General features: G+C 38.0%; 1 protein-coding gene across 5 annotated transcripts in view; it reads left to right on the plus strand.

Moving 5' to 3' along the window:
• The window catches only part of LOC113699133 (uncharacterized), a 38672-nt gene that overhangs the window by 9666 nt on the left and 2316 nt on the right, over positions 1–26690 (plus strand). For all 5 annotated transcript variants that reach the window (XM_072056821.1, XM_072056823.1, XM_027219257.2 and 2 more), the window contains 10 exons: positions 2750–2791; positions 2947–3039; positions 3123–3310; positions 17440–17723; positions 17807–17928; positions 18072–18114; positions 18198–18289; positions 20997–21045; positions 24060–24130; positions 24261–24380. In XM_072056821.1, coding sequence (XP_071912922.1) covers positions 2750–2791; positions 2947–3039; positions 3123–3310; positions 17440–17723; positions 17807–17928; positions 18072–18114; positions 18198–18289; positions 20997–21045; positions 24060–24130; positions 24261–24380 — 1104 coding nt within the window. The remainder of the gene's footprint in view (positions 1–2749; positions 2792–2946; positions 3040–3122; positions 3311–17439; positions 17724–17806; positions 17929–18071; positions 18115–18197; positions 18290–20996; positions 21046–24059; positions 24131–24260; positions 24381–26690) is intronic.

Consider the following 26690-nt stretch of genomic DNA (forward strand, 5'->3'; position numbering starts at 1 on the left):
GTTTATGTCTTGGTTGCTATTTTCGTTTGTGCAAAATATTTGTCATGGTTTAACATGGAAATAACTGAAGCTTCATTTTCCTCTTGTGCCCTTAATACAAGTTCAAAGAAAAAACAATTAAGTAATGTTCTTCCAATAAGTAATGTTAGAAATCATCTTTGTATTTTGGTACTTGTGCCTTTTTAAAATTCCAAACTCAACTAAAAAAAATGTTGAAGTTTAATTGAGGGGCAATGATGGAAAGAGTTGCTTTGGTAGCTGATCTGTTTTGGTCAAACTTTACTTTTCTCAATCTGTGTGCAAATTTGAACCATTTATTTATAATTTTAGGAATTTCCCTTTCTCCTTCTCAACTTCTTAAATCTTAAATTGCAACTTTTGTGGATGTTAAGGGGCAATGCTGTTGGACTTTTGCAAAGAAGAGGGTGGGCTGGTAAAACTTGATGTGCTTGACAAATGCTTTTGAACTTTTTGTGTTTCCGTTTCTATTGATGTGTTAGATGGACTAATATTAATCATCATGAAAACCTGCTAACACTTGTTTATTAACTTGCCTTCATTTGAAGAGGATGCAAGTTATGGAATTAGTCAATCTATTTTTAGATGGGGAAATTTATAACAGTGGAGGAAGGCAAAAAGAAGAGGGTAAACTAGGCAATGATACCTAGGATTTAAGCATCCATTTTTGAGCTTATGTGCATTGCATGTTCTATATGTAAATTTACTGTCTCTACTTTGATTGTTAACCTTTCTTTTCATGTTGTCTTGAAAAAAGTGTGTCAATTTAGCCTCGGGATGGTTAAATTTCAATAGCTGGGATTAGTTGAAATAAAACATGTATCTGACTGACTTTACCATTCATTTTCCTCTGAAAGTGTGCGTAACACAAAATTGGTTCTTCATTTGCTCTAGTACAAATCTACATCACACTTATAGCTTGTCAGACATTGTCAAGATGTTTTTGTTAGCTCCCTTACTCCTTGCCTCTCTCCATCACTCAACCATTAATATATCTTTGTAGTTTTTAGCATATGTATGTTTAGAGAGACATTCTATGGAGATAACTAGGACATATGTTTAGTCGATTCAATGATCTGCCATAAGACATTGCAGAAGACAGCCAAATTGATCCACAAACTCTTCAAATGATTGCTTTAGTTGGTTTTCGAAGATGTATGGGATTCACATATCATTGTTTAGGTTGTTTGCAAGAGAGCTCGTGAAACAATTCAAGTATTTGCATTTCCAAGATGGGCCCGGCAAGTGGCTGGCCACTATTGGAATGCTTATCATGTTTTAAAGGCATTGTTTGATTCAAACATACACATATTCCAAGCTTCTTCAGCTCTTTATCTTGCTTACGTGCATCTTTCGTAGATTCAGGGGCTTCCTATAAGACATTGCAAACAAGATCTAAATTGGTCTCAGCTCTACGGATGGTAGTCTTGGTTTTCAGAGATATATGGGGTCCATGTATGGAGTTTTAGGTTTGTCAAGGGGCTTGTGAATTGACTTCAATAGCATAGACCATTTTTTACAATGAACTAAGCAAGAGAGCTGACTGCTTTTCAAGACTTTAAGACAATTTGATGCTTTAAAGTCATTGTTTGTTTGTCAACAATACACATTCAAGTTTCTTCAACTCTATTAAAAGTAATGCACGTACTGAGTTCCCCGATGGCAGAATATGTTCTAACATGTTCAGTATTAAATAATGGTCTACGGGGAAATATTTTCTTGTGATAATAGAGATTTGGAAGGGCATGAAGAGGATAGTTGTTCAATCAGATCTTATTTGGACGTGGGAGAGAGAGCATAACGTGATAATCTGCAACTTTTTTAAGCATCAACTCCAAAAATGTTGACTATGATACTTGAAATAAACATTCCACCTTATGTATATTTTACTATTAGAGGCACTGAAGATCGGTGGCCAAAGATTGTTTTCTGCAGGCAGTGCACCACTTAATTCGGTTACAAGAATAGAATGCCCTCAGTCTGAGTGTGCCTCTGCTGCTGCCTCATCTTTCACATCCATCCATGCTGGTCTGCAAATTTTTTATGATTAAAACTCCATTTTGCTCAAGTCTAGAACATTTTGTTGAAGTACCATTGTACTGCGCATGGTACACTTGCTCCCGTCACCTGCCACCTTGACCTACTTTAGTTTCTTCCTTCTCTCTTCAATTGGCCATTCATTCTCTTTCTGCTTATTCAAGTTCCAATTTTTCTTCTTCTGGCTTTGAGAAGAAAACATGGGAGGTGGTGAGGCAGGGACATCCTATGATTATCCATAAGAGAAATGAGAAGAAAGCCCAGCAAAATACTCTCCTCAGATCTTCTTCCCCCCCTCCCCCCCACCCCTTCTTTTTCTCTCTTCCCTACACATCTATAATAAAGTGGCAGTTGAGTGACACCTATATACATACATGCCCACACAAAGAGACATGTATGGCTTTGCTAAGTCCACTAAATTGATATCTCTATAGATGGAAATAACACGTAGTGATACATAATGAAAACAACAGGTTTTGCATAAATTCGTTGGTTTTCTACTTCCATCTTACTCCAAAGTAGTCTTTAATTTGATTTAGTAGTTTATCACATTGTATGTATATGGTAATGTGTAAAACTCATAAATTGAAACTAGCATGCCCAAATTCTGTAAGATATATATGTATAGAAATGTTCCTTTTCCTTTGAAATGGGCCGTTACATATGGTGGACTCCTGATATCCTGTTCTTTCAGGTACTGTTTAGACACATGCAGGAGAAGCTTCTTGTCACAGAGGTAGGTTGGAGGTGCTGAAGAACATTGTGAATTCTAGATGCAGATAGAATAGGATATAACTTTCTTGCTTATTTTCAAGTACTTGGTTTACTACCCAGTTTCTCATAACCTAAAGAAATTCCACAACTTTGGTGCTTGTATCTCTGTCAATGTAGGCGAAGTTAAAGGAGTCCCAGTACCAGTTGGCACCTTGGCGTTCTGATGTAAACCCCTCGAATTTTTCTCCGTCGCCATCTCATTCTTCTGGGGTAGGGCATTATTTTTATTTTTTATCAGAATTTTTTTGTAGCGACATCCCAGTGGATTTATAAAATTCACATATTGTTCTCAGATAAGAAATGGGCTTGAATTGGTGCCTCAACCACCATATTCTAATGGGAAGATCCCTATGACTTCAGACCCTCAGACAACAACAGACTGGGATTTATTGGGGAACCACCAGAGTGCTTTGGGGGGTGGTGGTGGTGTGAAAAATCCAGAGTCTGATGACTTGGGGAGGTATTCACCTCTTGCAAGCAGGTGAGCCTGGTCAAATGGAGACTGCTACTGTGAACTGAATGTACAATTTCAACCATCTGCTTTTGGTGGTGGGTTCTGGTTTCAATTGAGTTCTTCATTAACTGATCCTGTTTGAATGAATTAATGACCTATATACTTATTACTTTTAGAAAACAATCACTGTGCTACTGAATATGATGGTTTCTGATTTTAGTTGATTGATAGTGTTTCATTGTTTTGAGGAATGACAAAGTTCGTAAAAATCCTAAACTGTGCCTCATGAATTGTTAATGGCCATCTCATTATGCACAACACTTGGGTAAAGTATTATACCATTGACTAACCTCCCATGTCCCATGTATATTCATGCTGTCACTTGAGCATGTAGCTTTCATTTAATTTCCAATTAGTTGGTGCATTGAATCGTATATTCTTGATAGCGATAAGTGGCAAAAGTCCACTAAGGTTTATAGGAGACGTGGGAAGGATATGCCGAATGCCCAGGCATTGATTTGGCATGCTTTTGATGACAAGGAACCAACTTGGGAGTTGGCCTGAATCCTATGGAGTTTATTTTCTGATTTCTGTCGGCAGGGGTATTTTAGTAATTTGAATTAGCTGCAGGAATTTTATGTTTACAGTAATTTTTGTTTAGTAGTTATTCTTGGTAATTAGTAATTTGGTTGTTATAGGGAATAAGGAAGCTTAGCCTTCTAGCTTTCTAGTTATAATTCTATTCTAGTTAGGAATCCTAATTAGGATTGGAAAGGGATTTGTCCTAGATAGGAATCCTAATTAGGATTGGAAAGGGATTTGTCCTAGTGTCTATAAATATCAACTTCTCCACAAAGAGAAGGCAGTTTTTGGTCATTTAATAAAATATTCCTGCAGACTTAACGTCTCCCTTAGGGCTGTGTGATGCATCCCAACTTTAGGTGTGAGACCTAAAGATTCCTAGGAGTGATTCCTAGAACTACCAACCAGTTTTACCTTCTTAAGCATAATTTGCCAGCCTATTTCAAGTTGCTATTTTAAGTTCGGTGATATTCAATATATAAGCCCTTCTACAACGCTGTTGTGCCTACCAAGTGTTCGTGCTGCGTCAATTTTGGTATCCGAGCAAGGCTTTCCCATGACGACAAGAAGTGGGTTGAATTTTAGAGGTCGATACACAGACAAGGAACGGGATAACATCATTAATCTTCTCTTAGGGAGGGTTGCTGTGTTAGAAGACAAAATCTTTAATACCGAGCAACAGCAAATCCCTGAATCTGGAGGCAACGGTGAGCCCGGATCTGGGGACAAAAACAATGGAAAGGAACCTGAGCATCTCGAACAGCCTGAACACATAATCGGGAAACAATCTAGTAGGAGTGAAAATAGAATAAATCAATCTTTTGGAAGGCCACAAGCTTCTCTTTTTGACATGGCTGATGAGATTGTTCAATCAGCAAGGCAAGGAAGACAAGACACTTATGATTTCGCAGGAGACATCACAAAAAGGGTAAGAGTAGATATCCCTGATTTCGATGGAAGAATTGATCCTAAAGTCTTTTCTGATTGGCTCGCTACTTTGGAACGCTATTTTGACTGGTATGATATGACTGATGAGAGAAAAGTTAAGTTTACTATCATGAAACTTGTTGGACAAGCCCAGGTGTGGTGGACAGGAGTCGAGCATGATCTTCGACTTGCTGGACAACTAGACTTGACGTGGGAAGAGATGAAGCTGCGTTTGAAGAGAAAGTACGTGCCTCTACACTATGAAGCTGACCTTTTTGATGACATGACTAGCTTAAGGCAAGGAAGAATGACAGTTGCTGAATATATGAATAAGTTTGAGGAGCTGAAAATTCGCTGCGGAGGCACCGAAAGTTCAGCACAAGCTTTATCCAGATTTAAGTTGGGTTTGAGACCTGAAATTCGCAAAGGATTGATGGGACGGGATATCTACACAGTTGACAATGCATTCCAAACAGCTCTTAGACTTGAAAAGAGCCTGCAGCAGCCACCACTTAAGAGGATCAATACTCAAGGTGGGGAGGAAATTCCTAAAAGATTCACTGCAAACGGCAAGCCATATAGATCAGCAGCAGCTCAAGCAACTTCCAAGCCTGCGGAGACCAAGACTAAGACTTCCACAATCGATGAAAGAAACAAGAACAAAGATGGATGTTTCAAGTGTGGTTTGAAGGGACACATGGCATGGGAGTGCCCGAACAAGAGGAACTTGCACTTTGGCGCTGATTTCAGAGATAAGGAAAATCTAGAGGTCGAGGAAGATGAAGGTGCTGATTATTTGACTGAGATAGCGCAACTTAATGTTGATGATTTGGAAGACGAAGAAGAAGACACGTCTTATCTCTCGGTTGTGAGGCGTCTCCTTAGTGCACCAAAGTCACAAAAGGAAGACTGGCAAAGAACTTCAATCTTTCAAACCTTAGTGTGCTGTGGGCAAGAGACTAGAAAGCTAATTATTGATGGTGGCAGCAGCATGAACGTGGTTTCAGAATCTACCGTACAACGGTTAAATTTGCCTACAGAGCCACATCCTAAACCTTACAAGGTTGCTTGGATCAACAGTAGCTCTATACCGGTAACGAGACGTTGCTTGGTGTCCATTAAACATGGACCTTACAGCGATACTATATGGTGCGACGTTATTCCAATGACCGTTTCTCACATACTTCTTGGTCGACCTTGGCTATATGATCAGGATGTGAATCATAATGGAAAGTCAAATACTTACTCATTCAAGTTTAATGACCAGCAGATTGTCTTAAAGCCTATGAGTGCTGAAACTATGAAGAAGTTTCACGAGAAGAAACCAACCAAACAAGAGAAGCCAGGAGTTAATGAAGTGATTGAGACAAGGAAGAAACCTCTTCAGATTTTGAGCAAGAAGCAATTTGAAAGGGAGAGCAAGGAGCAAGGAGTTATTATGGTATTAGTCTTCAGGGAGGTGAAAATTTCAGCAGTTGTCAACTCTGAAGAAGTGCCTCCAGAAATTGTCAAATTGCTGTCCGATTTTTCTGATGTAGCTCCTGAAGATTTGCCTCATGGACTACCACCTATGCGTGATATCCAGCATGCAATAGATTTGATACCAGGCTCTCAACTTCCTAACTTGCCTGCCTATCGCATGAACCCGAGTGAGTCTGCTGAACTTAAGAGACAAGTAGAGGAGCTCTTGGACAAAGGACATATTCATGCCAGCCTAAGTCCTTGTGCAGTGCCGGCTTTATTGACTCCAAAGAAAGACGGAACCTGGAGAATATGTGTAGATAGCCGTGCAATCAACAAGATAACAATCAAGTACAGGTTTCCCATACCCAGACTTGATGATATGATTGATATGATGGCTGGGTCAACTATCTACACTAAAATTGACTTGCGAAAGGGGTACTATCAAATCAGAATTCATCCGGGTGATGAGTGAAAAACAGCCTTTAAGACGAAGGATGGTCTCTATGAGTGGCTAGTGATGCCATTTGGCCTCTCTAATGCTCCCAGCACCTTTATGAGATTCATGACGCGGGTATTTCAGCCCTTTATTGGCCGTTTTGTGGTTGTCTATTTCGATAATATCTTATTTTACAGCAAGAACAAAGAGGAGCACATTAACCATCTTCAACAAGTAATGAGAGTTCTTCGTCAAGAAAAACTCTATCAACTTGAAGAAGTGCACCTTCATGGCTCCTAGTGTGGAATTTTTGGGTTTTGTCATTTCAAATGAAGGGATAGCTGCTGATCCAGGAAAAGTGAAGGCAATAGTAGATTGGCCAGTTCCTACTAATTTGAAGGAGGGTCGCAGTTTCCATGGGCTAGCTTCATTTTATAGGAGATTTATAAGGGGGTTTAGCTCTGTTATGGCTCCCATCACTGATTGCATGAAGCAGGGACAGCATCAATGGACAAAAACTACGGCTAAGGCTTTTGAAGAATTAAAGAAGCGAATGACCGAAGCTCCAGTGCTTAGGCTGCCAGATTTTTCTAAGGTGTTTGAGATCGCATGTGATGCTTCTCATGTCGGGATTGGTGGAGTTCCAAGTCAAGAAGGTCATCCAATAGCTTATTTTAGTGAAAAGCTGAATGAGGCTGTTAAGAGAATATAAGTATTCTTGTAGATAATAAATTAGTAAGGGCATTCTTGTAAATAGTTTGTTAGGTTTGTACTCCTATAAATACTAGTTGGTCACTCATAATACGGTGACTAGATATTTTCCTCCCAAGATACCTGTTAACATGGTATCAGAGCAAAAGTCCTAGGGTTAGGGTTAAATATCTAGTCAAAAGTACTGTTCAGCCGCACTGTTTATCGCAACACTGTTCACGCATCACTGTTCACGGCGCAGCACTGTTCACGGCATATTGTTCACACGTCACTGTCATCTCGAGTTTTGACCTTGTCTTTGGTTTGACGTGCTATTCGTCATGGTTGAAAGGTTTGTTAATGCGGTTATCACTGACCAAATTGAATCGAGTTTTTCAGCACATGGGTCCCAGAAGACTGTTACTATATCTGAGGAAGATTATGTTAAATTCCTACAGTACCAAGTTACAAATCACGCATCTCTTCCCTCTACTTTTTTAGCACAAAAAGGTAATGACTCATGGATTATTGATTCCGGGGCTACTGATCATATGTCAGGTACCTCTAAAATATTTTCTAATTTTCAAGAGTCTACTCCTTTTCCTCATGTTACTTTAGCTTATGGATCTACCACTAAAGTTAAAGGACTAAGCACTGTAGAAATTAATCAATCACTTCCGCTGTCTTCTGTTCTTTACGTACCCAATTTGCCCTTTAATCTAATGTCTGTTAGTAAGCTCACTAAATTTCTACAGTGTACAGTTACTTTTTCTTCTGATTCTGTTATCATTCAGGATTTGAAGACAAAGAGGACGATTGATGGAGGGCATGAGCATAATGGTCTTTACTTTCTCAACTTCAATGGTCCGATAGCATGTCCTGCTACTGTTTCTCCTCTTGAAATTCATTGTCGTTTAGATCATCCGTCTTTACAAAATTTGAAAAAGTTGGTTCCTACTTTGAGTCAATTATCTTCGTTAGAATGTGAGTCTTGTCAGTTAGAAAAGCATCATCGTGTTTCTTTTGCTCCTAGAGTCAATAAACGGGTTTCTGAACCCTTTTTGTTAGTTCATTCTGATGTTTGGAGTCCTAGTCGAGTCACTTCAAAGTTAGGTTTTAAATATTTTGTAGTCTTTGTTGATGATTTTTCCAGAGTTACATGGCTTTATTTAATGAATGATCGTTCAGAATTATATTTTATTTTTTGTGCATTTGTTACAGAAATAAAGAATCAATTGGGTGTGCCTGTACGTATACTTCGCAGTGATAATGCGAATGAATATTTTTTCACTCCTTTTAATACCTTTATGACTAAGTCTATTATTATTCATCAGTCCTCTTGTCCTCACACTCCACAACAGAATGGAGTTGCTGAAAGAAAAATTGGACATTTAATCGAAATTGCTCGAACACTGTTGTTGCACATGAATGTGCCCAAACAATTTTGGAGTGATGCAGTTCTAACTGCATGTTATTTAATTAATCGCATGCCATCTAATATTCTTGGAGGTCAATTACCTTACTCCATTCTTTTTCCTCATGAACCTGTGTTTAAATTGCCTCCTCGTATTTTTGGATGTGTATGCTTTGTTCATCAGCTTGCCCCCGGGGTGGATAAATTAGATTCTCGTGCTATTAAGTGTATTTTCTTAGGATACGCACTAGCGCAAAAAGGGTATAGATGTTACAGTCCAGTTTTAAATCAATTTTTTACTTGTGCTGATGTTACTCTCTTTGAATCCACTCCATATTTTATAAAACAAAGATGTCTTGTGAGTTAGACCAGTGTCCCTCTTTTTTCTCTCCTGTTTTACCAGTCCCTTCCCCTTTATTACCTAAGTTATCTAGTCCACCAGATTCCATAGCTCGATTATCTTGTCATCTTCAAGTTTACTCTCGTCGTTCCATAGTTGAGAAAGTTCCTGATATGCCACGCACTTCACCAATTAACTCTCAATCTTCAAATCCAGGTATGACGCGCTCCTCTGAGTTAGATCTTCCTATTAATTTACGCAAAGGTAAGAGACATTGTACTTTCCATCCTATTTTTAATTGTTTCTTATTCTCATCTCTCTATGTCATATTCTTCTTTTGTTGCTTCCCTTGATTCTATCTTCATTCCTAAGTCTATTACCTATGCTCTTAATCATCCTGGTTGGAGATTAGCTATGCAAGAAGAGATGTCTGCTTTGGAACAAAATGGTACTTGGGATCTTGTCCCTCGTCCTTCAGGTAAGCCTGTTGTTGGTTGTAAATGAGTGTACACTATAAAAGTGCAGCCTAATGGTTCTATTGATAGATTGAAGGCTCGTCTGGTAGTTAGAGGATTTACTCAAGTGTATGGAGTAGACTACTTAGAAACATTTTCTCCTGTTGCAAAGATTATCTCTGTTCGTCTTCTTATCTCTTTGGTAGCAACTTATAATTGGTCATTGCATCAGTTGGACGTGAAAAATGCATTTCTGCATGGAGATTTGGAACAAGAGGTATATATGGAACAACCTCCTGGATTTGTTGTTCAGGGGGAGAATCCGCGGCTGGTTTGTCATTTGAAAAAATCCTTATATGGATGGAAACAGTCTCCGAGGGCTTGGTTTGGCCGGTTTAGTAGTGTTGTCATGGAGTTCGGTCTGACAAGATGTGGAGTAGATCACTCTGTATTTTATCGGCATTCTAATGCTGGTAAAATTTTTAATAGTTGTTTATGTAGATGACATTGTGATTACAGGTGATGATGTTGTGGGGATCCAGAAACTTAAATCCAATATGTAGGCAAACTTTCAGACAAAGGATTTAGGTCATCTACAGTATTTTCTGGGTATTGAGGTACCTCGGTCTAAATATGGGATTTATTTATGTCAAAGAAAATATGTACTCGATATGTTGAGTGAAGTTGGGATGTTAGGTTGCCGACCTGTGGATACTCCTATGGATCTCAATGTGAAATTAGCAGGAGATCAAGGTGCATTACTTGATGATCCTAAGCAATATAGAAGACTGAGTAAATTAAATTATCTCACTGTAACGAGACCTGACATTTCGTTTGCAGTGAGTGTGGTGAGTCAATTTCTTGATACCCCTCGTACAAGTTATTGGGATGCTGTTATACGGATTCTCAGGTATCTTAAGAGTGCTCCTGGAAAAGGGTTGCTGTATCAAAATCATGGACACAATGATATTGAAGGATATAGTGATGCAGATTGGGCTGGTTCTGCCTCAGAACGAAGATCGACTACAGGATATTGTGTGTTTATTGGTGATAATTTAGTATCATGGAAGAGTAAGAAGCAAACAGTTGTATCCAGATCAAGTGCAGAATCTGAATACCGCGCTATGGCTCACACTGTGTGTGAGTTGGTTTGGTTGAAGAGTATGTTACTGGAACTTGGGTTTGAGCATAAACAGCCTATGAATTTAGTGTGTAATAATCAGGCGGCTGTTCATATTGCGTTTAATCCAGTGTTTCATGAAAGGACAAAATATATTGAAGTTGATTGTCATTTCATTCGAGAGAAATTGCTTGACGGGGTCATCAAGACATCTCATGTACTGTCTGTAGATCAATTGGTTGATGTGTTTACCAAGAGTTTAGGGGGTTCTAGGGTGAAATACATTTGTAACAAGTTGGATGCATATGATATATATGCTCCAACTTGAGGGGGAGTGTTAAGGGAATATAAGTATTCTTGTAGATAATAAATTAGTAAGGGTATTCTTGTAAATAGTTTGTTAGGTTTGTACTCCTATAAATACTAGTTGGTCACTCATAATACGGTGACTAGATCTTTTTCTCCCAAGATACCTGTTAACAGAGGCAAAGCAGAAATACTCCACTTATGACAAGGAATTCTACGCTGTTATTCAATCTATTCGCCATTGGCATCATTATTTTATTTATAAGGAATTTGTCCTATATACTGATCATGAGGCCCTCAAATATATAAATTCTCAAAAGAAGTTGAGTCATCGACATGGCAAATGGGTTTCTTTCCTGCAACAATACAATTTTGTTAGCAAACACAAGGCAGGTGTTGAAAATAAGGTGGCTGATGCACTACGCCGTGTGCATCTTATCCTCACTACTATGGCTGTTCAAGTAATTGGGTTTGATTCACTTGAGCAAGATTATCCTCATTGTAGAGATTTCAAGGTCATATATGAGGATTTAATGGCTGGTAAACAAGCAGAATATGCTGGTTTTTCCATCCATGATGGCTATCTTTTCAAGGGGACTCTACTTTGTGTTCCTAGTACTTCACTAAGGGAGGAGTTAATTTGGGAATTACACAGTGGAGGTGCTGCTGGACACTTTGGACGCGACGAGACAATTGCCATGGTGCAAGATCGCTTCTATTGGCCAAGTATAAGACGGGATGTTGGCAAGACTGTTGGTAGATGCTGAATTTGTCAATTGGCCAAAGGGCGAAAGAAAAACACTGGTCTTTACATGCCACTACCCATTCCACATGAACCGTGGCAGGATTTGAGCATGGATTTTGTACTTGGACTATCAAGAACATTGCGAGGTTATGATTCTATACTAGTAGTTGTGGACAGATTTTCAAAAATGGCTCACTTCCTCCCATGTGCTAAGACTTCGGATGCTGTCCATATCGTTAAGATTTTCATCAAAGAGATAGTTAGACTTTATGGACTGCCCATGACTATAGTTTTAGACAGGGATGTGAAGTTTATGAGTTACTTTTGGCGGACTTTGTGGAAGATGCTGCACACTAAAGTCAAGTTTTCTTCTTCTTTCCACCCACAAACGGACGGTCAGACAGAAGTTGTTAACTGCAGCCTTGGTGATCTACTTCGGTGTTTGGTTGGTGATCATGTTTCCAATTGGGATCAAATTCTACCAATGGCAGAATTCGCTTACAATAGTTCAGTGAATCGTTCAACTGGTTATAGTCCTTTTCAGGCTGTAACGGGAAATAATCCTCGCAAACCAATTGATTTGCTTCCATTACCAGTTAGTGCTCGTCCAAGTGCTGAAGCTGAGGCTTTTTCTAGGCATATTTTGGATATACATGATGAAGTTCGACGCCGGATTGCTACCAGCAATGAAAGGTACAAGGCACATGCGGATTTGAAGAAGAAATTCGCAGAATTTGAAGAAGGGGATGAAGTTATGGTTCGTATTCGGCCAGAGAGGTATCCTAAGGGCGTCTACAAGAAGCTACATTCAAGAAGTGCAGGCCCCTTCAAGGTTCTCAAGAAAATCAGCTCAAATGCTTATGTTCTTGAGTTACCCGATGATATGAGGATTAGCAATGTGTTCAATATTGAAGATTTGACTGCTTATAATGGGCATTAAGACGATTCGGCGGGTGGGACTTCTAAGGCTGTTCTTCCACCTCCTACACGCTTACGTGAAGCAATTGAAGATGTTCTTGACCACCAAATTGTGTCCACTAGAGGGGTGGTTACCAAAAGTTTCTTGTTCATTGGAGGGGACGCCCACGCACAGATTGTACATGGATTACCGAATCTGAATTTCAGAAGTTGGATCCAGATTTCTATGAGAGGTATCAGGCCATTAACTCGTCGGGGTCGAGTCTTTTCAAGCCGGGGAGAGATGATAGCGATAAGTGGCAAAAGTCCACTAAGGTTTATAGGAGACGTGGAAAGGATATGTCGAATGCCCAGGCATTGATTTGGCGTGCTTTTGATGACAAGGAACCAACTTGGGAGTTGGCCTGAATCCTATGGAGTTTATTTTTTGATTTCTGTTGGCAGGGGTATTTTAGTAATTTGAATTAGCTGCAGGAATTTTATGTTTACAGTAATTTTTGTTTAGTAGTTATTCTTGGTAATTAGTAATTTGGTTGTTATAGGGAATAAGGAAGCTTAGCCTTCTAGCTTTCTTTCTAGTTATAATTCTATTCTAGTTAGGAATCCTAATTAGGATTGGAAAGGGATTTGTCCTAGATAGGAATCCTAATTAGGATTGGAAAGGAATTTGTCCTAGTGTCTATAAATATCAACTTCTCCACTAAGAGAAGGCAGTTTTTGGTCATTTAATAAAATATTCCTGCAGACTTAACGTCTCCCTTAGGGCTGTGTGATGCATCCCAACTTTAGGTGTGAGGCCTAAAGATTCCTAGGAGTGATTCCTTGAACTACCAACCAGTTTTACCTTCTTAAGCATAATTTGCCAGCCTATTTCAAGTTGCTATTTTAAGTTCGGTGATATTCAATATATAAGCCCTTCTACAACGCTATTGTGCCTACCAAGTGTTCGTGCTGCGTCAATTCTCCATTTGTTTCTCTGTTCTGTTTACAGCTCTATTGTCTTCACCCCTGGTTTATTCTTGAAGGAATGCCATTTGTTACTTGTCATGCCAGTTTATTGTTCAAGTAGTACTTCTTTATAATAGCATTTGTAAGTTAAAGAAACTATTTGTAAGAGTTAATTTTGTTGAAGGAAAATTGGTAGATGTTTGCAAAAGAGCTTCCTTGGCAGGAAGAGGGTAAAGCTTTTGTAAATGGTGTTAAGATACAAGCCACCATTTATGGAGTATTTTCAGGATTACTAGGGTCCGTTGCACCTGATGGCATATTTTCTATGGGATCCTCATACTTCCATTCTCAAGTTTCTGGATCCTTCCTTTATTTTTAGGGTCAATCACACTTTTTCCCCCTGAACTTTGGGGGTAGTCACACTTTACCACCTTCAACCTTGCAAATATACAGTTAACCCCCAGTGAAGACTAGTTGACCTTGGAAATCTTAACTGCATAAAAAAAATGTCAGTGTTATGATGCAATTGCCCTTTTATTGTTGAAATTCTTTATAGTTTATTATTATTGCAGGAAGAGTGCAAAAGCTTTCGTAAACAGTGTTATGATGCAAACCATCATTTGTGGAGTATTTTCATGATTACTAGGGCTCTTTTCACCTGATGGCGTATTTTCTGTGGGATTCTCATTCTTCCAATCTCCAGTTTTCTGGATACTTCCTTATTTTTAGGTTAATCACCCTTTGCCCCCTCCGAGGTTTGGGGGTAGTCACACTTTACCACCCTCAACTTTAATAATATACACTTTACCCACAATGGAGACTAGTTGACCTTGGGAATCTTAACTTCATAAAAAAATGAGTGGTTTGATAAAATTGCCCTTTTGCTGTTGAAATTCTTTATAGTTTACTATTATTGCCCTTGTATAGCTGACAGAAAGTGAATTGGACTAGATCTCTATTAGTTTAAAATTAAGGCATGTCAGCCCCTTTTAGCAATTTTGGTTATGTATTTAATATTTAACTAATATGACAAACAAAGAAGACAATACTATTATTCTAACAGTTTTGCATAAACAAGAATAATAAAAATCATTTCTTAAAAAATATCAAGCTTAATATTACCTTATTTTTCTTCAAAAAAAAAATTGCTTCCTCTATCTGTGATTGTTACTCTGTTATTTATACCTGTTGTTTGATTTAATGGCTAGTTAATTGAAGAAAGTCTATATAAAAATGAAATCCAATGGGAAAAATTTTATGGATAATGAAATAAATGTGAACTCTTTTCTCTTTTTTATTAATTTGATATTTTTGTATGGTAGTTATTATAAAAAGATGATCATCTTTTAGCAATAGTAGGGAAATTGTTGTAAGTTATAGATAATCTCACAAATAAAAGGGTAATAATGCCATTGCATTTTTCTCTTAATCTTTTTGGTAGAAATCTTTGACTAGTCTTTATGGGGTTAAAGTGTATCTTTTAAGGTTGAGAGGGGAAAGTGTGACTACCCCAGAGTTTAGGGGAGCAAAGTGTGATTAACCCTTATTTTTATTTGATATTGTCATGCCTTTGTCTTGGGCCCTCCCCAAAATCATTATCAGTTTCCAGAAATAGTAAATAAGTTATTTGCCCTTTTTAAGTGTATTCTCCTTATAAACATTTACTACTAAGAAACACATGGGTTCCTCTAGAGAATGAAAAGGTGCTTTCAAGTGCGTGTATGGTACCAACATTTTGATGTTGGAACTTTGTTCAGTTACCAGCAGAAACGTTGGGTTCTTTGTTTATTAGATGTGGGTCTGAAGTGTTTGACTAAAATATAATACAGAGCTGGACAGCTTTTTTTTTTTTTTTTTAAAGCAAATTAGACAGCTGGGGCAGTTATCAAGCAGTAACTTTTGAAGCTTCTATCTTCTATCCATCTACTATTACAATAATACACACTGTTCCTGAAAAGCGTTACCTTTTACGAGTGGCATACTTTGTGGCTTTAGACATTTTCATTTTCTCTAAGCTTCAATTTGTTACCTTAATTTACTGGTGGAATGGGGTCGAGACGGTATTCATCCTAGGCTAGAAGCTTTCCAATATATTTTAGTCTTCTACGATTGTGTTGTTGCTCTATGCATTTGAACCAGTTGGGAAGTGTGTCCACCTGAGATACATCTGGAGTTGTGTGAAGACTGGAATTTCACCTAACATGAAGAACTGTTTTTAAGTCTACAAGTGTCTCTACTCTTTTCTTGAGAAACAATTTTGATGGTTTGATCAGAATGATATAAGGAGTGGTAGAAGGGAGATTATTTAGAAAAAGAGATTTAGTGGAGATGCGATGAAGTATTCATGTCTGCAAATATGGTTTTGGTAGACTTACGGGTTTTGCTTATACTTGCTCTTTTAAAAATAATGTCAATCTTGTTAGAAAACTAAATAATGCTAATATTCAGTCAGGCATTGCTTTGGTAGGCGCCCTTAGTACCTGCAATGCATGCTGTGAAGCCCAACAAATGGTCTGGTAGCATGAGACGGGGACCAAAGTAGATATAAATGTAGGACTTCGTCATAGCTCGTCCTCTCTCTCTCTCTTTTTAGATGGAGTTTGGGTTTACAGTCGCAAAAGCTCGGGAGCTGGCAGTATTGTTATTTCTCAATGAATCTTTAGCTACTTTTTGTGCACATTAACATATTTATATTTGCCAAACTGAGGCAAATTTTATACCGCAAATAAACAGTGACATCTCTTTGGCCTTAGCTAATTAGCTTGAAAGTAAATTAATTGAATGAAGAAACTCTGGTTTTTCACTTAGGCAGTTCTAGGTGGTCTTTCTGCAAATGGTAAATGAAATCTTAGATATCAAACAATAACAGTAGAATGAATGAGCCATGTGCATGGTACTTTCTATCTCACAACACCAATTAGTACAGGGTAGAAAATCTTCTGACGTGGTGCTTTATACGACAAGATTACAGGCCAACCCAAGGCCTCACATGTACCAAGGATGTTGTAGGTGCTAGGCTTTTATTGGAGCACATGACCAAATTCTGTGTAGTGTCTTGTAAGTCTCAAAGTTGAGCAAATTGTGCTTTCTTAAATTCATTTTTGGTTGAAACTCCCGTGCTAACCGTGCAAACTATATTGATGGGTCTGAGGACCTGTCTTATTCCACCTCCTTTTGGTCATTAAGTTCATTTTTAGGCTGTGGCTTTGCTTGTAATGTTTGTGATCCTTTTTGGTACTTCATTAGGTGTATGGATGATATTTTCTTCAAAGTCGTTATGCAAGCTGATATCGTTCATTGGTTATAGTATTTCTTTTTAGGTTCTTAAATATACTTTTGTGGAAGTTGTAAATTGCAATGCAACATCATAATGATAGCTGGGAATTTAAGAGAGAATATCTTGATAAGATGATCCCAAGCGTTTGGCTTTCCACCTGACTTTGTACTATTGTCAATTGATGGGTCACTGAATGCCTTTCTAAAATATATCTGGTATCTTGTTTCTTTTTCTTCTTTTTTTGTTAATCATTTTTATTGAATTTTCTATGAAGGATATATTTCTGTTCTAGATCGAGCAAAATATTGTAAGAATAGTTTCGCGAGTGTCATGTTTCCTGTTAGTGGCTTTGTAAAGATTTTCCTATGTTCTTTTGTTCTGAAATCGAATTGTTACTATTACTCCATGGAATAGACATTTTTATGATTGCTTTTGAGTTACGTTTGCAGCAATTTTAATTTTGTTTAGTGTGAGGCTTTCTTTTGTTTGTTCCTGTATTCATTAGTTCTGATTGACGTCTGTGTTGTTTTTCAGGGACATAGCAAATCAACAGTTAGCTGCACATGCGGTTAGCATGGGTGAATCAGTTCCAGTTCATCATAAAGATGTGACTTCTACTAAACAAGTTACTTTCAAAGATCTTGTTAGCAGTGATATGGAGGATTCTGACTTGGAGGGACAACAGAATGACACAGAGCCACAAGATAATTGGGCCTCTAAAAGCTCAGCATATACTAGTGCTCTTGATGATGCAAGCACCTCGTATTCTCCTTATTTACCCCCTGTTCTTGAAGAACCTTCGTCATCTTTCTCTGAAGGTAAGAATTCTTGTGTTTTGGTTGTTATAGTTATTCTTAAGCATGATGTTACCCACTGTTCATTAATTCTACTGCCTTCCTAGCTGGAGAAGATGATCCGTTACCTGCAATAGAGGGCCTGCAAATTTCTGGCGAAGCGTTTCTAGGACAGGAACTCCTAGCATGTGGATTCTCGATTAATGGAACTACTAGTTGTAATTTTGAGGTGTTCTGTTTTTGCTATTCAACATTATTTCTTTTTTTCTTTTTTGGTTCCCTTTTGCTTGCTCTCTTTTCTCTAGTTATATCAAAAAGTGCTTATGCTATATGATTGTGTGAAAGTTTTTAATTGTATCTTTGAACTTGCAGTGGGTGCGTCATCTGGAGGATGGATCTTTTCACTGCATAGATGGTATTCATGGATAAATAGATATCTTTTTATTTCCATTGCTGCAAAAATTCGTCATGTTAAGTTGTTAGTGTTGTAATTGACAGGGGCAAAGCAACCAAACTATCTGGTTACTGCAGATGATGTAGATACGTACCTTGCTATTGAAGTCCAACCACTGGACAACAGGAAGCGGAAGGTATAGTGTCTCTCTTACTGGCTAGTGATCTACTTCCTCTTTTAATTGCAGTAAACCTGATTTGTTGGTAAATTAAATGAATATTAGTTTTATCTGCTTCCTGATTATATTAATTGAGAATTACTGTTGTTCTGATTTTAGTTATTGCTGTAATTGCTGATCAGTAAAATTAGGATATTCATCTGTTGCCCATCTAATTGCCTTTTCATTCATTTCAAAGCATCAAAGAATGCAACAATTATTTTTTTATTCATGCTTGAAGTAGTAAAAGAGAATGCCAACAATTAATTTTTTAGTCATGCTTGAAGTAGGAAAGAGGTAAAGCGAAGGAGAGAGATCTTGCCTTTGTGGGTTCCAAGGGTAACATACTGCTCAGTAGGTCATGTCTCATAATCATTGACTAGTGAAACTGCCAAAAGTGTTTAAAGGAGCTAAACTTCTTTATCTCTAAGCCTATCAGGACAAGAAACATCATGAATTAGTCTCCTCAGCCAATTTTGTACTTGCCTATTCTCCTCTCTGAAGCTTATACATGTCACCCTTCTGCGAGGCATTCTATACGCTCCACCTTCTCCCTCTGACTATATTTTATTTTATTTTTTCATTGTACAATCTAGAATTAACGCTTATAGTTTAAGATAGTAGGGCTACATTTACTGTTTTGTGCATTATTCACTTGCATGTTATTATATCAGTCAAATGTATGGATAGGGGTCTGTTCTCCTTTGTTGTCGAGTAAGGATTTCATTGGCCCAGATTTAGCATGGTCGACGATTGCTGTCATTTTGCATAGCATTTAAAATGTATTTGTGGTGAGGCAACAAGGCAAAAAGATCAGTTTTTCCAAATATGCCATGGCCTTCTCCCCCTATCTTACCCACTGCTGTTGCTTTGCCTTCTTTTCTTATTCTTTGTGCAACTAAGACTAGTTTTTCCGAATATGCCATGACCTTCTTGCTGCCTATCTTACACACTGCTGTTGCTGTGTCTTCTTTTCTTATGCCATGTGTAACCACCAGATAGGGAAGGGGAGTGGGGGCGAGGGGAAAGAGGGGAGGCAGAAAAAGGGGTGGCGTTGGGTTGGGTGGTGGAGTGGTAAAGAGGGGGAGGGAGAGAAGGGGAGGGGGTGGTGGTGGTTATGGGGATGGAGGTGGAGGCGGGATAGAAGAGGCAAAGGAGGAGGGGTGCTGGGTGGAGTCAGTGGTTGGTGGTTCGAGGAAGGAGGGGAGAAGATTGGATGGAGGGAGGGGAGGTGGGGGGTGGTGTTTGTGAAAATCCATTAATCCTTTGGGTTTTTGGACAAATTCCTAAAACAACTTCTTTGATTCAGTGAAGTTTTAGACGAACTCCCAAATACCCAAAGGATGGCTTGAAGTTTTGCCGGTCTTTAGAGAAAATTGAACTAATATATTGACCTCCGCCAGTATGGCTTGAAAAACTCCCCAAGTAAGAATTGCGAGATAGTCCAAAAGACAGATTGGTCAATCATCCTTCAAACTTACAAGTCAGAAATTGCAATGGGTCAGTGCTTCAGCTTCAAGGTTTGAAGGAGATGATGATATATGCACAATATAATAGAATAGATACTTCTATCCTACAAGAGAGGTCAAAAATATTTCAAAACCTTTTGCTTAGTTCATAACCGGTCAGTGTTTAGTGCAACTTACTGGTCACATTATTGATAGAGCTCTAGTACATTTTAGTTGTTTATGTTGAGACTTCATTGTACAATGTGGTTCATATGTTCTTAAAATCAGGTTGGTTGACATTTTGTGTATAAATTTGCAACCAAACACATTTGGTTCCTACTCCAATCCTGTTTCCAGGATACATATGAAACAGCTCCAGAGCTCCCCCCCGGCCTTCCCAGTGATGGAGGCTTGATGACTCTGTACTTGACCCTTTCAAACATCATATTCTCAAACTTTATCATTGTGTATGATTAATAAGAAGTTACAATCTGTTGTGAATAACAGAATGCAGAAACATTAGATTAATGTTGGATTAGATGTCATCTAAAGTCACAAAAGAATGAGCTTCTGAAATGCTATTCATCTAGAAGTGTTAAATGAAGTTCATGTACTACATATAGTCGTCAAATCTCACAATTTGATGAATTACTTATAACGCTATCCACCAAATTCAAAAACTCAGTGGAAAATTTGGCTCAATACTGAGCTTGTTGGTAGGGAGAATGGCCTCAACATCTAATTGTTAATGTTTTGTCCTTATCTCCTCTGGAGCAGTGTTTGATTGCTTTGTGTTTCACACAACTGAAGTGTTGGATCTTAATATAGATTTCCGTTACTTTATAGCTAGCTGTAGAACTGTATTATTCGGACGTTGAAAAACAAGTCTGATGGGCATTCTGTTTCAAAATTAGTGTTTCTGTTCTCAGTGGGTTATTCATGCAATCGAAAGTTTTATCTTCTTTAATGTTCTTTGATATTTGATATCTGACTTTTGTCTTAAAACTACTGTAGGAAGCCCATCATACACTATTCCTATATGGTGATTAAGGGCACATCTATTACTGTTGTATTTCTGGATATGTGCCAATATGCATTTAATCTATAATGCCAAAAATGATGTCATTGAACTAAAATCTAATCTAAGTTTGGAGTGGTTTTGGTGGTGTTTTTTCACTCTGCTGTTGGTAATCCTTGTCTATGGAGTCTGACATGTTTTCATCTCATTGACTTTTCAGGGGGAACTGGTAAAAGTTTTTGCCAATGAACATAGAAAGATCACTTGCGGTAATCTATTCAACTTTTTAATTTATTAATATCTGAAATTTGAACTTGTGTTTGTTTATGTACTTCTGTATTATGGATTGACTTTTACTGCAGTGATTTGTTGAGAAAGTTCCCAATAGGGGCAGTGGAAGTTTGGTAGTTCAGAAAGAGAATGTTTGCTTAGATTTTAGAAAGAGTCAGGTTGCAAACTCATTTTTTTATCTCCAGAATAGAACTTCCTTGAAGTAAGCGTTAGGTGTTTTTAGAAGATTCTTCTAAAAAACTTGTGGAAATGAGTTTGATGTACTACTGCAAATCAGCTGCAGAAGTGTTCTAAAGTTTTCCTTCTGGCGCCACAGTACATGGTAAATTCCTTTTGATGATAGTATGACTTTATTGAATTCCGACTAGGCTGGTAGAGGGAAACAAATAAGCAGGGTTTCCAACTAGTGCATGTGATCTTTGTCATTAAGGAGTTGACCTCTGTCAGCATATCGTGGAGCATGAAGAGCAAAATGAGCTGATCATGACTGTCTCTTATGGAATTTTGAACCTGGTTGACCACTATTGTTGTGTTATGGGTTTGCACAGAAGCAAAATGGATTAAACATATTGATGTGCTTGACAGGAATGTTTTTATGAACAAGAGTGGTGTTCAGTTAAATAGATTGATGAGTGGCTGTTGTGCTGCTAATTCGTACCAATCATCAACTTTGGCTATGGTAATCTATGAGGGTATTTTACCCTGAAAGTCCCTAATGATTTTAGAAGGACTACTGTAGTTCTTAAACTATGTTAGTCATATGAATTTGGCCTTTTGGTATCAATGAAATGTTAACTGTCAAGGAGGCCTTGGTTTAGTGGCTAAGGTTGAGGCTTGGGAATTAGAGGTCCTGGATTCAAATCCCCCCTCCCCTTTCCCGTTTCTTAAATCCCACACTTCCCCTGCATAAAAGATAAATAAATGAGTAAAGAAATAAAATCAAACATAAAAAAAAGGGAAAAAACCCAAGCCTAAATCCTTTATCTGCAAGAGTCAAATGGCTGAAGGATTTCAGGGAATAATTCCAAGCCAAGAGACATCAGTATAGAAAACTAGACCACAAACATGTTTTGCAACTATCCTTTTATATTTCTATCCACCTTTTTATCTCGCATACATTACATCACAAAAAGCACTGCAGTGTTTTTACAAAATATTATTCCAAATAATCTCCTTCCCAGTACAAGAAGTATAATTTGTTGCAATTTCCTGCATATATGAGGAGGGTTTTTTTTATTGATGACGGTGAAGCTGTTTGATTTATTTGTTAGTTGCAACTTCCCTGCGTGTAATAGTGTGTGTGTATATATACATGTATATGTATGTGTGTGTGTGCGCGTGCGCATACACGTGCGCATACGTGTATAAAGACACACACACACACACAGACATGTCTTTATAGACATATCTATATATCTATATATATGTATGTGTGTGTGTATATTGATGTGTCTGTATTGATTAGGTGTTTTTCAAAAACTTTACCGCAACAATATATCTCCAAAATTTCACAATTATCCTAGGGCATTCTTAAAATTTAGAAATATATTGGGGTAATTTTTTTACCACCCCCCCCCCCCCCCCCCCAATTCTCTCCTCGCTCACTCCTCTCTTCCTCCCTCCTCCCCCACCACCTCACCTTTCTCCTCCTGCCTCCCTCTGCCACCTCCCATTTTCCTCTCTTCCTCCACCCTTTCTCCTACCCCCCATGTTTTCCTCCTCCCTTGTTCCTCTCTTCCTCCCCTCCTCCGTACCACCTACCCCACCACCTCACCTTCCCCTTTGGCCTCCCCCGCCACCCTTTCCCCATCTGGTTTCCCCATGCCTCCACATTCCTGGCCTCCCTCCCCCTCGCAGATCTGGTCGCGTGACCAAATCTGAGAGGGGAAGGGTGGGGGAGAGCAGAGGGGGTAGGATTTTTGAAGTTTTATTTCTTGCTGCGTTTACTGTTCAAAAAAGTTGGTGGTAAAATTGGTATTTGTATAAAACCTGTGGTTTAACAACAATATGCTTTCAATAAGAGAAGTTGTATGATTTGTCAAAGAAAGGCTATCTGGTTGATTTGTCAAAATAATTGAAGGGCTAACTGGTGCTGAATTGAAGAAACTGGAAGTTGGATGATTCCTTCTGTAGTTTACTTGTTCTGATGGTCTCTGGATTATGCTTGGAAGCAGTTACAACCTTTTGCATTCTTGTCAGATCCTCTTGTCTGTGAAAAAGCTATGACTTGCTTTTCTGTAGCCGCCTTTTACAATTTAAAAGCACAAGCTTTCATTTTGTCTTACACTACTTTTTTCTACTCTTGTTTTTTCAGTTGGACAGTCATAAAATCTGTTTTCGTTGTACATTTAACTCGTGTCTCTTTTGCAATTCTAAGAGTGGGAATTAGAGTAGGATATTTACGTGAGTTTCTTTTTTCAGCTTCCTCTGCTGTTTTGGCTAAGTTTTGAATCCTTTTTTATTTTCTTAATTGTAGTTTGTCTGACAGTTTTTAGAAATGGGCCTTGCGAATTGGTTTTCTTTGTTTAGCTTTACTTTTTCATTGCATTTTCCCTTCTCAAACCCTTTCCCTTCTGCTCTGATACCAGCAACTCCTACCAAACAGGCTATGTAGATGCTGGTGGATGTTGGGTATCCTTTGACTGACTCATGAGATTAAACTATACCATGAGTTAGAACAATTGAAACCTGGTCCGGTCCACCTGCTAAATATGTGCTCTGAATGTTAGTGTTAGATGTCCTCCAGTACCTACCTTGTGTAACCACTGATGTTATCTGGACTAGACACTTTACATTTTTTCTTGGATTTATCCCAAACTTATATTAGCTTAATGTTACTTTTCTGATGCTTTTTTATCTCTCTTGTTTCTGTGCTGACAAAAAAAATGCTTGATAGGTCACACATTGTTATCACCATTGGGTGTAACCATTTGTTCTGAACTTTTGATAGATTTTTTAACTAATTAGTACTGATTGGAGTCTCTAATTGCAGATCTTGAAATGCAGCACTGCATAGAGAGGACACTTTACAGTGGTCATGCTTCATATAAGGTGTCCTTATCGGTATGATGTCTAACCAAGTTCTTAGCGGATCTATTTTTTACTCTGAAGTTCAATATAAAGTTAAGCTGATACTCCATGTTGATTATTATTTGGTTGCTTTATCTATTTCACTTTCCTTTGGTCTTAACAGACGGGATTTCTGGATATATGGGAGCCAGCTACTTTAGGAATCAAGAGAGATAGTTATAGCATCAAGTGCAGTGGGCCTAGCGGTGTAGTGGTCTCTGAGAAATTTTCGTCATCAACAATTGTATGTGTCCTTGCTAATCTCTAGATAGGGATATTGTTTGAAAAGGAAGATGAAGTCTGTCATTGCATGCATGCTTTCACTTTTTTCTGCTTTGTTTTTTTATTAGCTGCACCAAGGGACATAATTGCAGAATTCGGCCTAGATCATTGAGATGCTTAAGAAATCAATCAAAGAACACGGCATATGAAATACATTCACTAGGAAACTTTTCATGAATGCAGTAATGTTGGTATTCCCAATGGCAGTTTTCATTCTGACTGCTGCTGCAAATTGTGTTGAAAATCCTGCTGTTGCTTTCTTTACATGCTTATCGAAGAATACCCAAATGAGTGGTCTCCCACATAATTAACCGTAACCCAGTATATTTATTTACCATGGCAAAAGGACATGGACTTCCACAGCACCTTTCCTATTTGACTGACTGGCTAAGCAGGGCAAGTTGTGGCAATCAGAAAAAGAACTTGATAGATTTAGTAGAAATGCCTGAGAAGTTAGTTATCTATGTCACATTCTATGGTAACTGAATTTACAGGTAAATTATGTGTTAACTTTGTTCTTAAGGCAATTTACATACTTCTGTTTTAGTTAAATCATGTGAGAAGTCATGATCCATTTAGTAGCTTCGGAAAGTGTATGATTCTGCTGCACAAATCAAAGAACTTAAGTAGTACCAAGGTGGCTATTGAACTTTACTTTTTGTCTTATCTGACCACTATACTTTTTCACACCAATTTTGTTATTGGACTGTTTAAAGCACCACAATGACCATTCTGTTTAGTGATACCATTTGTATATGGGAAAAGGAAAGTCAAATGTTGGTTAGCTGTCTACTCTATTTTTGGTTTTAGTTTACTTCTTGATGGTGAGCTGCATTGAAAGAAGGTTTATGGGTAGGTAGTAAATTTTGATAGAATTTTTGGTCATAACTATCCTACCAATTTGGCCATAGTCAAGTCAGTCAGAAAGTATTTGAGAGTAAATGTAAACTTGTATTGCAGGTTATTATAGACATCTACATCTTCAATTTCCTTTGCTTTTTCTTTTTAGTTTTTTCTGGTTTTTTTTTGGGGGGGGGGGGGGGGGGGAGGGGAGGTGTGTAGGAGAAGTAGGGAGTGAGTGCTTATTGGGAGTAGTTAATTGCTTGCATTGGTGGATTTGAGCAACAACTGTAGATCTGAGGCTATAGAAGGGGGTCCTTATTGACCTAGTTACTACTATGATGTTATTATTGGCATTCAGTAATGGACAATAAGCTAGATCAAAATGAGAGTTTGTCGATTATGGTCATGATACTAGGAATAAGCACACTAGATGGTAAATACCGAACAAGTTCTGGTTGCTACAATTTTGTTGCGTTAATTTAGTTCTTCATACCTAAGAAATCTTTGACAACGAAGTCAAAGTGGTTTTCTCATGTTTGGTTTAGCATGTAGTTTTGGCAATTCTCCTTTACGTATTTTCAATATTCCTGTTGAGGAAGCTGTATGATACATTGTAACAGAAATAGTCTATATCCTTCTTTCATGTGAATTAACAACTGAAATGGCTAACTTGACACAAAAATTGGCCCATTGACCAAATTGAGAATAAATAGGATAGCTCGTTTCTCTTGTGTGTTGACACAAAAAATTTCATGTTATACGTGGCCTAAAGAAGTCCCAGTAATTTACGTAATGGCTTTATACATTGAGCTAATGCAGTATCTTAGTAATCAAGTGATGTATTCGGAGTAAGGGCTCCATCCTTTTACTTAATGAGTTGTACTGCACTTCATTCCTTGGGTTTCATGCTTTTCTCTATTATTTTTCAATACTCTATGTGGCTATTATGCATTGTCTAGGTATGCATTACATACGCTTTTGATCTTGCCCTCGTTTTTACTAAATCCAGTAGCTTCTTGAGTGTATCCCTATTAGAAGCCATATCCTCCCTTCTCTTCTAGAAACCGTGTTAGAAGCGTTTCCTCTGTATATTGATACCAGGTAAACTGTGATACTAGATGCAAATCTCTTTTCCATGTGGACTTTTTGTAATTTCTATGCCATAGTTTCCTTTCTTGAAAGAATTAGAAATCCACTCCTGAGTCCTGACAATCAATTCCATCATTAGGCTATCTATGCATCTTTTGAACCTTTAATATATCTGGAATTTTTTTTTTTTGGACAATCAGTTAAAAACTACCAGAGACATTTTACTCTGGGAAGTTACCACTGACGGCGGTCATTTACCTGATTTTGGAGCATCACACAGTACAATTTTGCTTGCTGTTAGTTGATTTTCTTTGGGAACACCATTCTTAATAGTAGTAAA

Source organism: Coffea arabica, chromosome 7c, assembly GCF_036785885.1.
Source record: "Coffea arabica cultivar ET-39 chromosome 7c, Coffea Arabica ET-39 HiFi, whole genome shotgun sequence".
Classification (NCBI taxonomy): Eukaryota; Viridiplantae; Streptophyta; class Magnoliopsida; order Gentianales; family Rubiaceae; genus Coffea; species Coffea arabica.